The sequence below is a fragment of the Serpula lacrymans genome (genome assembly GCF_000218685.1).
Source record: "Serpula lacrymans var. lacrymans S7.9 unplaced genomic scaffold SERLAscaffold_5, whole genome shotgun sequence".
NCBI classification, from domain to species: domain Eukaryota; kingdom Fungi; phylum Basidiomycota; class Agaricomycetes; order Boletales; family Serpulaceae; genus Serpula; species Serpula lacrymans.
The window spans coordinates 433288-446954 of NW_006763294.1; the positions used below are offsets into that span (position 1 = coordinate 433288).

Here is a 13667-nt window from a genome sequence, read left to right on the forward strand (position 1 = left end):
CCTCGCTGCGGGTCGCCACTCATAGCCGTCGTCCTATAAGCCTCCAAGGCTTTTCTCCTCTTTCCTCCTTCTTCCCCGTCTGTTATCGCTCGTCCCCGCTTTATCGTCCCACACCATGGGCAACTGTGTTTCCTCTCAGGATCGAGTGGAGAAAGCCCGCTCAGATGCAATAGACAAACAGATTGATGAGGATTCGAAACGGTTCAGGAAAGAGTGTAAAATATTGCTACTTGGTATGTTTGCCTTCTTTCATACTCTCCCTTTCACTATCTTTCTTTCTCTTCCCCCTTCCCATCTACCTCTTCAATCGATACCAACAGTTGCATAGCATTGCATCCTGTTCTTCCCGCCATCTGCCTTTCTGTTGCTTCATATCTTGTCGTTCCACTGGTCTTCAGCTAACCTTGGTTTCGTTTATAGGCTCAGGCGAGTCTGGGAAATCAACCATCGTAAAGCAGATGAAGATCATCCACCAAAGTGGTTTTTCAAAAGAGGAGCTACTTACTTACAAACCTATCATCTATCGCAATCTTCTCGACAGTGCTCAAGCAATCATCTTTGCTATGAGCAAATTCACACTCGACTGTGTCATCCCTACAAATCGAGTGAGTGCCACCTGCGCATATATGCATGTCAAATTCTCATATTGTATATCTACAGCCAAACGCTGATCGTATACTCGACTATCGGGTCGAGTCGTCGCCTTCCTTTATATTCTCAGAAGAAATCGCTAAAGCCATACATGAACTATGGCAGGATCCTGTTATACCGAAGGTCATGGACCGCTGTAGTGAATTCTATCTCATGGACAGTGCTAGCTAGTATGTTACATCGATCCCACCGTTTATCCACGCTAACCGTCTTTTCTCTAGCTTCTTTACGGAGGTTATACGGATAGGCTCATATGATTACACACCTACCGAGACTGACGTTCTGCGTGCGAGAGCAAAGACAACCGGTATCACCGAAACTCGATTCAATATGGGCACGCTTTCGTAAGATGGCATCGCTTGATTATTGTCTTTTTACTAATACTCGTCCAGAATACACATGTTTGACGTAGGTGGTCAACGTTCAGAACGGAAAAAGTGGATACATTGTTTTGAAAGTGTAACGAGCATCATATTCTGCACTGCGTTGAGCGAGTATGACCAGGTACTTCTCGAAGAGAAAAATCAGGTGAGTATTCTTTGTTCCGACTATAAGATATTTGAGCTCACATCGTTGCCACTTAGAACCGAATGGCCGAATCGCTAGTCCTCTTCGAATCTGTAATCAACTCACGCTGGTTCCTGCGAACGTCAATAATCTTGTTTCTTAACAAGATCGATGTGTTTAAAAACAAGTTACCAAAGGTACGTTTTCATCTCATTTTATGAATCTGATCTATTAGCTTATGCAATTTATTTGCCCCGCTAGGTTCCTCTAGAGCGATATTTCCCAGAGTATACAGGAGGCTCAGACATCAATAAAGCGGCGAAATATATCCTGTGGAGATTTATGCAAGCCAACCGGGCACGACTAAGTGTATATCCTCAGTGCGTAACGACTCCTTCTGTTACCTTTTCGGTCAGCTGATGAAGTGCCGTAAAGTTTGACGCAGGCAACAGATACGACAAATGTTCGTCTAGTATTTGCAGCAGTCAAGGAGACTATATTACAAAATGCTCTAAAGGACTCGGGCATCTTGTGATCGTCTCCTCGTTTTTTTTCTTCATCTTTTTCATATATCTGTTGGTAGGCGTATCCTCGCAGTGTCCATCAATTACTTGGCTGATGAGAATCTTCTAGTTGCATATCTCAGGCCTCACAAGCCAATCATCATCTCACAGCATTACTTTACATACAAACTATTCCTGGTTTCAGCCCCCACAGCTCCCTCAGAAGTCACCGCGAGGGCTGTGGCCATAATCACACTCCCTCTCGAACCCTTTCCATCCCCTCTCTACTTTATCGACTACCAGAAATCGCGATGGTACTTGGCAGCACGAACACTATGGCGACATACCCGCCGTCGCAAAGGAACCCGCAGCTTTATATCTGGTCAATATTTCGAACCAGGATTGGGAAACCTAACTTGACCCTATGGCCTTGGATCGCAGTCAGGAAATAAGACTTTTGTTGTCCAATTTCTCATTCGGCTCTGCAATCTAACCGGGACACTTTCAAAGTGTGTCAATATCGGTTTTCCAAGCTCGATTATCCTCGATCATGTCGTCGTCTATATATGCGTATTCTTCTCGTTCGTATCTGCACATATCTGTCTATATGCATTGTTTCATCATGTACACTCCCCCATTAAGCTGCTCATCACACACTGTTCCTCCTTGTTTTCTTTCTACTCGTTGCTTTTTCATCCCTCCCCTGGCCGCTTTCATGAGTTTATGAACATGTTGGTGTTTCTCACTCCCCTATTTGTTGGCGTTGTTACGATACCGACTTGGCGCAGAGGGGTGATGTGTCAACTGGTTGTTGCTCTCAATCTTTCTTCTCTCCTTCTCCTTCCTTCCTTCTTTTCTTTTTTTCCGCTTTGATATCTTTGGACGTAATATAAGGAAGATGTACAGTATTTACCCGCCTGTCCTTCAGCTAGGACATGATAGACGCAAGAAGAGTGTTGTTATGGGATGTGCTTCTTTAGTGTTCTGGATGCGCAAAGTGAAAGTGTTACAGCGTTTATGGAATTAAAACCATAGAATCTATAAACAACTCGCCGTGACATGTACTGAAATCAAAGCACTAAATCTTTTACATCGTTACAGAGAAATCAAACAAAAACCAAGTCATTTCTTTCATCATGATAGCATAGTCGTCAAGTATCGCTGTCCCTGTCGTCCTCGTCACTATCCCACTTGCTACAGCCCAACTCTCGGACGCTCGAGATCGCAACGAGCAAAGGGTGCTTCTGATCAAGCTGCTTCACCATCTTACCCATATCCTCCAGCGCGAAATCCTCCATCTCCTCGATCAGCGCCAGCTCGTGCTTCTCGTCCTCTAGGTCGGACGCGGGGCGCTGTGAGCGGGTCTTTCGACGCTCGGCGAGGACTTGGAGCTGTACCTTTGTCGCCTCGACAATGGGATTCAGGATCTCGGGCGTGATAGCTGCGCCTCCGCCCAAGACGCGGAGGGCATCGCCGTAGGAGCGGTAGTAGGAGGCGACGAAGGAGACGTCGGTTTCGATGGTGATGCAGTTGGTGAGCTGGGCGAGGGTTGCGGAGACCATTTGTGCGGTGAGGGTTCCGCTGTGCTTGCCGCAGGAGAAGAGCATTGGGATGAGGCTGGGGTAGAAGCGTTAGATTTATCTGATAAAGAAGAAAAGGAAAAAGAGGGACGGAGCGGAGAGGCCAGGGGTAAACTGATATGAAGATGGGGGATACGCACATGCAAGCTGCTTCTCGCACACCTTCGTGGAAGTAGAACCGCAGAGAAGGCAGCGTGAGCTCGAGACATTGAGAGAGATACGGTGCGAATCGAGGGCCGAGCGTTGAGCAGTATATGATGAGGGTCTCAAACGCTGAACACTTCTCGTCAATGGTCGAAGTCCTGATGCCGACGACCTGACCGTCCATTGACAATGTCTCCCATCCGTCCCTATGCTCTGGTCGACCTTCTACTTCATCTTTGGGCGATAGTATCTGAGATTAGGGCGCTTCATCCGGAAAAAGGGTGAACATACCATATATAGCAACGTCCGCTTTCGCGCCTGCGGCATTGATTAAAGGTGGCATGACGACTGGGAGATAGGGCTCGAAATCGGGTCCTAGAGCCTGGCACACCTTTGCCCATGTCGCGATTAGATAGTTAGCCAGCAGGGTGTCTTGGGGATCGATAGGACTATCTGGATGATAGGGTTGAGCACGAGGAAATACACGTGGAACTAATGGATAGGTACTTTGTATTTGTATAAGGATCTCAACAAGTGTATTGGCATCTGGACGGAAAACTTCACGGCCAACGGCGATAGCTACATATCGTCCCTTTCCTTCAGCACTGGCAATCACCGTTGAGATAGCTAAGACAAATTGCACACCTATTAGTCCGGCACATTCCATGGCTTTGACCCTTATCTTGCGGTAATTGGGGCTGTTCGCATTTCTCAAGACGTTAAGGAGCAACGGCATGATTGAGGCATAGTGCTATTTGGATGGAATGAGTTGCTATCGAAATACACGGAGGTGAGTGTGGGTTTTTACCTTGGCAAATGTGGCTTCGCTAGCGTCTGCGACCATAGCTAGTGTTGTGATAGCTTGTTCCTGGACATAACGTTTTGCATCGGTTGCCTCTGGATTAAGCATTTTGAGAAGACGCTCTACAATGGGATCAAGGTACGGAATCAAAGTATCACGAGCCACGCCTTCACAGAAGTTGATGAGTGCAGCAGCAGAATGCGTAGCGACCCTTTAGACGGCATAATTATCAATGAAGATAGGGCGAGAATGTCGAAAGGAGTGATTGCATACCGAGGTTCTGGAGATTCTAAAGCAGGTATGAGGGCAGCGAACAGCTGTGAGCTGTATCGTTCTTGTATGATTTCCTACAAAGGAAACCAACTTGTTATGAGATAGCGAGGGGGAGTGATATGATATTGAACATACTTCCATGTCAGTACAGAGTTGCCCGCTAAGCAAGATATCAGTAAGGCTATTGAAATAGAAAAATGTGCGCCTTACACGCATTGACAAGCTGCATATCGAACGCGCGGATGTCCATCTTTGAACAACGGCGTTATCAAGCTTGGGAATAAAGAAAAATTTTGGGTTATGGTCTATGCATGAGAATAAACAAATTCGCTCACTCGATAACCTTTCCTAGTTCAGCTTGCATTAACTGTAAAGCCACAGTCAGCTAAGAAGCCCCCCGAGATGAAAAAGCATTCAAGGAACAGTGTTGACCTTGCTTGTTCCTTCAGCGATGGCGGCAATTGCCATCAGACCAGCATGTCGCAACCTCCAGTCATAGCTTGCTAACATAGATGGTATGAGTTGGAAAGCTGGAGGTAGTACAGCTTTACCCCCAAGAGCACATGCCAACCGATCAATGGAGTGCTCGTACACTTGAGGGTAATTTTCGTCCAAGGGATCCTCGGATGGCTGTACAGTGATGAAGTACCAGATGAGTCACAGACAGCTATTTCACGTACATCCGTATCCAGCCAAACATCCAAGTTATCTTCAGGAAGTTCTCCCATCCCTTCGAGGCACGCTCTCACGATTGCAGCAGTCCATCCATCGACTCGCTTAACCATGGCCGGTTTGGATTCGCTCAGACTGATCATTAATTCGAGAGCAGCTTTCCTGACTAGGTCTCGGTCTTCGTCTTCTTTCGCTTCTGTCGCTTCAGTATCGGCGGGCTTTTGATCTTCTCCAGGAGGGAAAGTAAACGTAGATTGTGTGTTGGGGAAGGGCTTGGCAACTGTTGGCGTCGGACCAGGATCAGCAGTCGGCATGATAAGGCCTGGTAAGAAGGCCAACAAAGCGCCCAAGTGAGGTTGGAATAGAGTAGGATGAGTGCTACACAAAGGTGTGAGCGTGCCAAGGAATAGTTTGAGATGCACGTTTGGGAGTGTAGGGAGGGTATCGAGCATTGGATAGAGCAATGAGAGCGATTGTGACAGTTGATGTGCGTCAGAAGCAGTCAAGTAGGAGACAGAAGCACGGAGAGCAGCATGTCGAACCTAGAACGTGAACCACGCTTAAACCTGAGGGTCACCATCGAAGTAATAACACTTGCCTCTACACTCTGAGAGTCCTGCAGGCCTTTCTGGAATACACTGAGAACAGCATCGGTTTGTAGATCCATGACGAGGTTTGGGCACCCAGCGAATACACGATAAGCACATTCTCGAAAACCCGTCTCGCCAGTCTGTGTCATACTGAAAGTTTGCGCCTGTAAAGCGTGCCATGGCCGACCGCGAGACATGGAGTTGTTCGCGAGATCACAGATGGTATCAACCGCTTGGCGGCGCACTTTGTCCAGAGGCTCATGAGATAGCGAATGCAAGAGAAGACGCTCTAGTGTGGTCAGTGATTGCACAGAGAGATGGTCGTATAGCGTCAAGCGAGGAGTCTGTGGTGATTGTTGTGGTGCCGTACGAAATAACAAGCGACGAAGTAACACAAGCGAGAAAGTCCTCATCTCCAGTGGCACATAACCTTAGGATTATTTCTGTGCAGAACAGAGAGGGCAATAACTTACTACTTCTGTATCAGCTGCTATCGCGAATTGCGCGAGGGCGAGCAGGTAAAGCTCTGGTGTTTGAGAAAGACGATCATTGACAGCCTTTTCTGCGCTGTTTGGAATGAGATTTGAGCGATATGAAATATATGTGGAACTCGGCAGTACCTTGCTCTAATCTTATTATCGCCTAGGACGAGATTTGAAAGGATCTGGGTCAGCTCAGCGGTGATCTCTGGTGGTACAACAGCCTCCATGCCTGCTGAGGAATTTGAGGTGAAGGCGACAAGGTTATATTTGGTTTGGAAAGATATACCAGTTATAGGGCCAGCTGAACTCAGATATGTAGAATTTTATGTGCCAGTGCAGTCTTGGTACAGGCAAAGAGAAAGACGAGCCAGAATCGATCGGTGGCCACTGAAGGTATGCGACCAAAAAAATACAGTTTTTATATAATAAAAAACGGTATGCAGATTTGACCCGGCACAAGGTGCCTATATTTTCTCTATCTGCTTCTTTACCGCAAACATGGAAAAGCGCTCGACGGGACCATTGCATCGCCAGCATTCGGACAATTTGGTATAACCATCAATCAAAGGATCACCTGAAAATACCTACGACGTCGTCGGAGCTGCTAGTACATGGTGATCATCGCATTTGTTGCATCCGCATTGTCTTTTGCTGTACGGTGTACATGTCAAAACGAGCACTCGCCTTCAACTCACAGGTACGTCGCTCACAGATATGTTCGTGTTTAAGCGGTCTTAAGGACATAACCTAGCACAGATAGCACGTGTTCACACCTTTTCATAGCACGGATATTAAGACAAGTCACATTTAGGCTTTTGGAGCTATCATATGGTCTACTTGCTATGTATCAACTCGACACCATCTGAACCATCATGAACACTATTCGCCTATCCGCCACAATTACCGTGGCGTTTACTCAAGACAGACATCGTTCTCTAGTTGTCCCATAAACCGTTAGGCATAGAACTCTAGCCTCCCAACGACGCTGCCCAGTTTCCCAGAGGCATACCTTCAAATGGCCGTGGTAAACTATACACGATTGTATTGAGGCTCCTCCGCTTCAAGTTGTTCCTGTTACCCATTCACCAACTGCCAAACACTTAGCGCCTTCCTCGTTGGAAAATAATTTCAAATGTCGGTTACTTCTTCTGTACGTTTTTGTAACGCATCGTGCTCCTGCTTGAATTTTTTCCACTCGAACCATCTGTCGTTCACCACAGTATATGCTGGCTCCCAATCACGACAGGTATGCGTAGCTCCAACACGTTCCGTCGTGAAATTTCGACTCATAAAATCGCCTGGCTCGAGTGTCACGTCTGCTGAGCAAAGTGTCCATTGTCGGATGTAGTTGAAGCAGTGGTGGATGTGTTCCTGCTGTGCGTGATGGAGACTGCTGAGCCCATTCTCCATTGCTTCACGTATTCCTCGCAGACAGTGTAGCTGATGGAACATTGGAATAGCGAACATGCGCATGTCAGGCCCGAGGCGAATGTGATTGTCCCCTAGAGGAGCTGTCCATAACCATTCGTCGCTGGCCTCAGGGTCTGCCAAGGAGTAGTGGACACTTTCCTCTACGGACATCCTAACTAATCGACTCTCTATAGAGAGCAGTTCCGGGAAGTCGTTGCCGACGAATGCTATATCGCGATATCAGCCGGAAGTCAATTGTGTCTGCGATGTAACTCACAATAAGGTTCGATTGGCCTCAAATGTAAAGGCGAGGCGGTTGACCTATGCAGTTGCAATGCCTCCCTCACATGTCTGGCAGTGTTTATGAGCATGACATTGAAGTAGAGTGAAGTCGCGAGTAGTAGAGAAAGACATATGACGTTTGTGTAAGTTTCCCTCTGAAAGTGCATGACTTATGATAGTTAGGCGGTCTTCGTAGCAAACCAAGCCTTTGGGGAAAGAAAGAGGGTATATGCTACTCCTGAGCTGTGCGGCGGACAGGTTTTGATTGATGTTCCCGTCAGATGACCGCTGGCTGATTGACGCCCGCTTTACAGGCCCACGGGAACTCGGTGTACTTGGTCGGCAAAGGTACATGAGTGTTCAGAGTGCAAAGCTCTCTCAGTCTTGATCGAAGCTTGATCGATGAGGCCTTCTGCCGTTACCACCGGCTTATCTTATCAACGAAAGTGATTCATTTAATAATGTGGGCACGGCTCGAGGTCACAATACTATTTCATTCATTCTTCCATTTGCCCAGAATTGTAATTCTTGTACGAAACCAGAGATGCCTCAAGTCACTGTACAGCGTGTCGAACGTCCATCAGGTGGGACCTAACTTAGATAATTGAAAAGTGGTTTACTAACACAATTTTAGAGACGCAAATTGAAGCATCAGTTGCGCTGTTTGTTTCGTGCATGAAAGACAGTATGCATTTACCTTAATGTACACCGGTTGTCCTAAATCCACCATCTTCAGATATTGCAGCATTGAGCCTCAGTGGATGCGATGCTACTTTATTAGACCCCATGGCCCGCTCCACTTTGATGGCTGGCATACTTGCTGGCGAATATTACAATGCAACAGATGAAAGTGGGGACGTGGTGGGCTTTGCATTGTGGATGCCTCCCGGCGAGGAAATGTTCAGCAAGTAGGTTACATGTTTGATACATGAGATTGTGCCATCTAATCTGCGTAGACCGGAACAACGAGAGCTAGGACTGAACGACTTTATGGCACGGTTACCTGAAGTAGGCCGAGATTACTACAAGAATACGGTCTGCCTGCCTGACTCTCCCTATCTTCTTTGATTCATTACTCAGTTTTTCAGTACTCGGCTGTGTTCCTTGATTTTGTTTCCAGTTGCCTGGGCCCAACAGTACGTGAAGCGTGAATCTGATGTGAATCAGTAACTTCTCACTGATCATCACTCAAGGGGAAGCGTGATGCATGGTGGTTACATATGCTTATGGTTCATCCAGAAAGGCAAAGGCAGGGGATAGGGAGGGCTTTGGTTGGACCGGTTCTTGAGAAGGTGCGGAGAGCTTTGTCCCCGTCCAATTCGACTGCTAACGAGGCCCAACCCGGTATCCTACAGGCAACGCAGAAAGGGGAAGTGCTTGCACTCAGCACTACAACGCACACCAATGTGAGCCTGACGACCCAACTGAATTGGATCCTACTCATCGCACGAAATCATTCACGTCAGGTTCCGATCTATACGGCTATGGGATTCAAGGAGATGGGCGGGCGGACAGTTCCGTCGCCATTGGGAGAATGGCCGCTACATGTGTTTTCCCTTGACACCAGAACCCCCTGATTGATATCTCGCCGTCGTCCCAAGGTCTAATTTTGGGGCACTGGCAGGCTGTTCGTGATATTCTGATGCGATAAATGACCAACGGTCCTATACAATCTTGCTTGTCAGACTCATTTATTTATATAATGTCTAACCTCATTGTAGCTCAATAAGCATTGGCAGGCATTTGAAACATAAGGTTCAGCATACCATGCTATCATGTATAAGCGACAACCAACTTGGTAAAGTCACTCGCAGGCATCCCGGCTATAGCCGTCTGAGACTGGAATGTAACATCGCCGCATGCCAATGACCGTGACCTCAATGTGCTGAACGTTGTACAGCATCCAATTACCACCGTCAAGCAATCAGCCATGAACAGCATATCCATCAGTTTTTCTCAAACAGGTACCCTGCGGACCATTGAGTATCATGCGCCTCTTGGTCAACCTGTCGAATCCATCCCGATCCAGTCCCACACCGTGGCTCAAACACAGATTCGACTGAGGGATAAAGCCCTGGGATATTACGTGGAGATTGGGTGTATCTAATCAAAAATGTTAATAAGGCAAGTTGGATGGAAGCACTGGCAGTGGTAGTTTCAAAAGATTCTGGGAAGGCACAGCTTATCGGTCTACTCAAACTAGTACGGTAACCGATGACTGCAATGGAATCAAAAATTCTCTATCGGGTGTATGATGATAAATATCCGAGGAGATGACTCGCATTGCCATGCGTCGAAGTCATCGATTAACATAGCCATCTGGTCTCCGAGAGACAGGACGGGTGGGAGTCATTCCTATCTCAGGCTGCGAAGTTCCGTATCATTCGCTCACAGAAAGTGGGCATTCACTTATTACCTTCAGCACCACCCACAACGCTTCGATGCATAATCCCAGAGAAGAGTCCATAGCGCTGCTTGACGAGCACGACAACTTTCGTGTGAGTGAGGACGATGGAGGTTAGTGTGGTATCACGTTGGTATAGGCTGAACTGTAATAAGCGGGTTCTATCCAACAGCCATACAATCATCGGCTGTGGTGCTCCGGAAGCTCAAAGCGCAACGATATGTGACTATTGCACTCTTGGCATTCTCCCTCCTAGACGTCTTGGTGTTCCTCTATGTTGCGCGACTACTAGCTAGTTCATCTGACACTGCATTCGAAAATCTCGAATTTCGCAACTCGTACATTGGTCTCGAAGAGCTATATCGGTCAGGAAATGTTAATGCGTCTCATCATGACCCTATTATCAACATTCCACGTATAGCCACGCAAGTCAGCAATATCGAGACTCACAAAAATTTCCCGGAAGGTGAACATCAATGGCTTAGCGATTATGGTACATTGTTGCCCCCTGATCGTCATTTACAAGTATCCAGTGAAGTAGGGTCGGGTTCATTGTTCAAAGGCCGAGCTGTATACTAATTCTACACGATGCAGATTCATACGATTATGCAATTCAGAGCAGTCGATTATGGTATGGAACGATGTGCTCTCACTTTGCGGCTTCCTGCTTTCGATTTCGACAGGATTGGAACACGAATTGATCCAGTAGTAATGGATGATCCTGTCCAACTATCCGTGTGTGCACTTGACGTGTCGAGTTCGTTGAACCCGCGAACGCTTTCATGGTCAAGTCGTCCTCGATGTCAAAAGCAAGTTGGGACCTTGATTGCCCGCCCAGGAGAAGAGGTCAAATTGCCGGAGTTCTCGTGCGATTGGGCCTCACTTCATACTTATGAAATTGCGTGCGCTTCCGAGTCGTCCGACTGCGAGCTTGACGTGTGGTCTAATCAGAACGCGACGTGGGGTATGTCCAACGCATAAAATGAATTCCGATATCTTTTGACTGGTGTTACAGGTATATTCATGTATCAATATCAGACCAGATGATTACGGGATACGGGAACCTCAACGAATACCCCTTTTAACGTAATATAGAGATAATGTCAAGATTCAATGTAGCTGCATTGTTTGTGACTGTACTTTTGCAACTTGCTAATTTATTTGTTGCGATATATCTTCACGCTGTTATGAGGTGAGGTCGGTTAGTTTTGGAACGTATCATTTGCTCAGTTGGACTCAAAGGCAGGATTATTTCCTCTCCTTCCGTGGACAAGTTATGTCCTGAACCGTCGTTCTTCCCCTTATCGCAAGCCATACTGAATGAGATATTCTGTCAAGCTATTGCCGATGAAATGAAAATATGCCAATTTCGTTAACGCTGTCATCAGGGTCATATGTTTCCGTTGTGATCCGTCTCGGTGGACACTAATACATTTTGAAGCGTCTTCATGGGTAGGGCCCGGTAGGCCCAGGATGGCACGATATGGGTCATCTTTTTCATTGGAATAGCGTTTGAATGTCTGATTCCCAACAATGATAGACAAATGGATATCTTATCCAGCCTTAGTCAATGCAGCGCTCAAAGGCGTGAAGGTGGGATACTGGAGGTTGAATTTTCCAGAATTACAATATCACTAAGTATCCTTTCACCTCTGCCAATCCCTCGTCACCGTCCTGGAACTTCATCTCAGGGGTACGTTTATAACTCCATAAGCACCTATGAACTTACTTATGTAGCAGGAGCCAGAAATACAGCATCAAGGCGGGTCTCCAACTCGGGCAAGTCTTGTCGTTGAGCTGAAGAAGGGTATAATATTCCTCAGTTAGGATCTGCACACAAGAAAACGAGCATAATCGAGTTACCAATCGTAGATTCCGGAAGCGCTGCAGCATATACAGATACGATGGCGCAAATAATGGCAAGTGACGCAAACAAGTGTCTGTTCATTATGTGTGCTTGTCTGGTTGACGATATTTTGTGATGTTTTTATGACTTGTAGGTCATGTGTCGACATTGGCCATTATATACCTGCAAAGAGGCGCCCCTTTCCTTTGATTGATCGTTGGAATTGACACCTCGTTTATCGTCGCATTATGGGAAGGCGTATGGGTCGACTATCTTCGTGGTAAAGGCCAGGCCCGAAAAATCAGGCTCCAGGAGAATTTCACCCGCCTGCCCAACGACTTGACATCAGCACAGCCTTGGTGAACCTGTGAACCTGTGGGCCTTGATGAGCTATATCTACCAAAGGTAAGTTATCATCCAGAGACATTCCGATGTCATTCTGTTGTATCACCTTTGTAACTTATTCAGTCGGTGTTGTTTGATTTACGGAACATCGAATCTACTGATGTCACTAGTATCTTAGAAAACGGTAACGCTCAGAAAGCTCAGGGAGAAACCTTGTGTCTCCAGAAGATAGCACCTACACAATACTGCCTTAGTGCACACGGAAACATTACTACTGCCGTAGGTTTGGCCACTCGCAACTTGCCTTTACAATCAACGAGGACGTATCTCCGCAACCTCTCCGCTTTCGTGTCTACCTCCGTTTTGAATGTGAGGCATTGCATGTGCTATATATACATATATACATTTCCCAGGTTGCATACTCTCTGACTGATGATCATTCTATTTGTTTTTCATGATTGATTTCAGGTTCGGGCTTCGTAGTGCAGTACTTGTGGCTCACCGATCATGTCGTTACAGTCAGTTTCACGCGAAATATTGGTGCGTGAAAATATAAGTATATAATTATCATAGAAACTTATGCTTTAGGCATGCGTGTGCTAACAAGTATTCATGGTATCTAGACGCCCGGGGGGTAGGACAATCCGACACTTTGACAGACAGTGACTGCACGACACAGTCTCGTCACAATGTTCGTGGAAGTTCCGCCTAGTTTTTTTGTTGATGGTCGTCCTCACCTGCCATACGTTCTACTGTTTTCTTGCTATCTACTATGTTCACGGCAAGATTTTACAGCACTTGTGGCATCCGCCGCGGCTGTACGGCGGGCATAGTCCTGCTTGTTCTTCTCGTCTCATGGCATACTGAGCTGTCAATCTTACATGTAGTAAATATGGAAATTTCTAGGCTCTCCAAGCTCGTAGATGCAGTACTGTTTGAAGTGACGGCGTCAGCAACTGCGAACCTCAAGGGTATCACATAAGTAGTTTTCAGGGTAATAGGTAACGGGTAGCGAAGGGCTTACGAAGGGTCTGTGTAGAGTCTTTCATTTAGTGCTATTCTTGCCGATCTGCTCGAGTTGTGACTCGTTGTACCGGGCTCATAGGGAAAGATGGAAATAGACTCAAACTCCTGCGCTTGAACGACTGAAATAACGAACGTGGAATGATGAAGACA

At 46.7% G+C, this 13667-nt stretch overlaps 6 protein-coding genes across 6 annotated transcripts; 4 read left to right on the top strand and 2 right to left on the bottom strand.

The window, feature by feature from the left end:
* Positions 1–115: 115 nt before the first annotated feature.
* On the top strand, positions 116–1693 carry SERLADRAFT_347879 (uncharacterized protein; the record flags this gene model as incomplete). Its single annotated transcript, XM_007316305.1, has 8 exons — positions 116–233; positions 421–605; positions 661–821; positions 873–995; positions 1044–1179; positions 1236–1355; positions 1420–1538; positions 1594–1693. 8 exons carry the CDS (start codon positions 116–118, stop codon positions 1691–1693), a joined length of 1062 nt encoding a protein of 353 aa, XP_007316367.1.
* Positions 1694–1797: 104 nt separating this feature from the next.
* SERLADRAFT_447438 (uncharacterized protein) lies at positions 1798–6585 on the bottom strand (the record flags this gene model as incomplete). Its single annotated transcript, XM_007316306.1, has 15 exons — positions 1798–3278; positions 3382–3619; positions 3677–3838; positions 3893–3964; positions 4031–4136; positions 4194–4398; positions 4461–4534; positions 4596–4620; positions 4671–4733; positions 4796–4827; positions 4893–5090; positions 5141–5674; positions 5731–6135; positions 6196–6289; positions 6343–6585. The coding sequence occupies 15 exons, from the start codon at positions 6429–6431 to the stop codon at positions 2813–2815; spliced, it is 2763 nt and encodes a 920-aa protein (XP_007316368.1).
* A 368-nt stretch (positions 6586–6953) lies between these two features.
* Positions 6954–8175, bottom strand: SERLADRAFT_462990 (uncharacterized protein; the record flags this gene model as incomplete). Its single annotated transcript, XM_007316307.1, has 2 exons — positions 6954–7841; positions 7892–8175. 2 exons carry the CDS (start codon positions 8061–8063, stop codon positions 7333–7335), a joined length of 681 nt encoding a protein of 226 aa, XP_007316369.1.
* On the top strand, positions 8129–9663 carry SERLADRAFT_462992 (uncharacterized protein; the record flags this gene model as incomplete). Its single annotated transcript, XM_007316308.1, has 10 exons — positions 8129–8154; positions 8211–8359; positions 8414–8480; positions 8531–8581; positions 8633–8804; positions 8853–8931; positions 8985–9032; positions 9090–9188; positions 9252–9302; positions 9363–9663. 8 exons carry the CDS (start codon positions 8441–8443, stop codon positions 9471–9473), a joined length of 651 nt encoding a protein of 216 aa, XP_007316370.1.
* An 80-nt stretch (positions 9664–9743) lies between these two features.
* On the top strand, positions 9744–11686 carry SERLADRAFT_462996 (uncharacterized protein; the record flags this gene model as incomplete). The annotated part of the gene is made up of 5 exons (XM_007316309.1): positions 9744–10413; positions 10473–10837; positions 10895–11264; positions 11316–11492; positions 11543–11686. 4 exons carry the CDS (start codon positions 10338–10340, stop codon positions 11345–11347), a joined length of 843 nt encoding a protein of 280 aa, XP_007316371.1.
* A 1432-nt stretch (positions 11687–13118) lies between these two features.
* On the top strand, positions 13119–13661 carry SERLADRAFT_462998 (uncharacterized protein; the record flags this gene model as incomplete). Its single annotated transcript, XM_007316310.1, has 1 exon — positions 13119–13661. The coding sequence occupies one exon, from the start codon at positions 13264–13266 to the stop codon at positions 13471–13473; it is 210 nt and encodes a 69-aa protein (XP_007316372.1).
* Between the last annotated feature and the right edge of the window lie 6 nt (positions 13662–13667).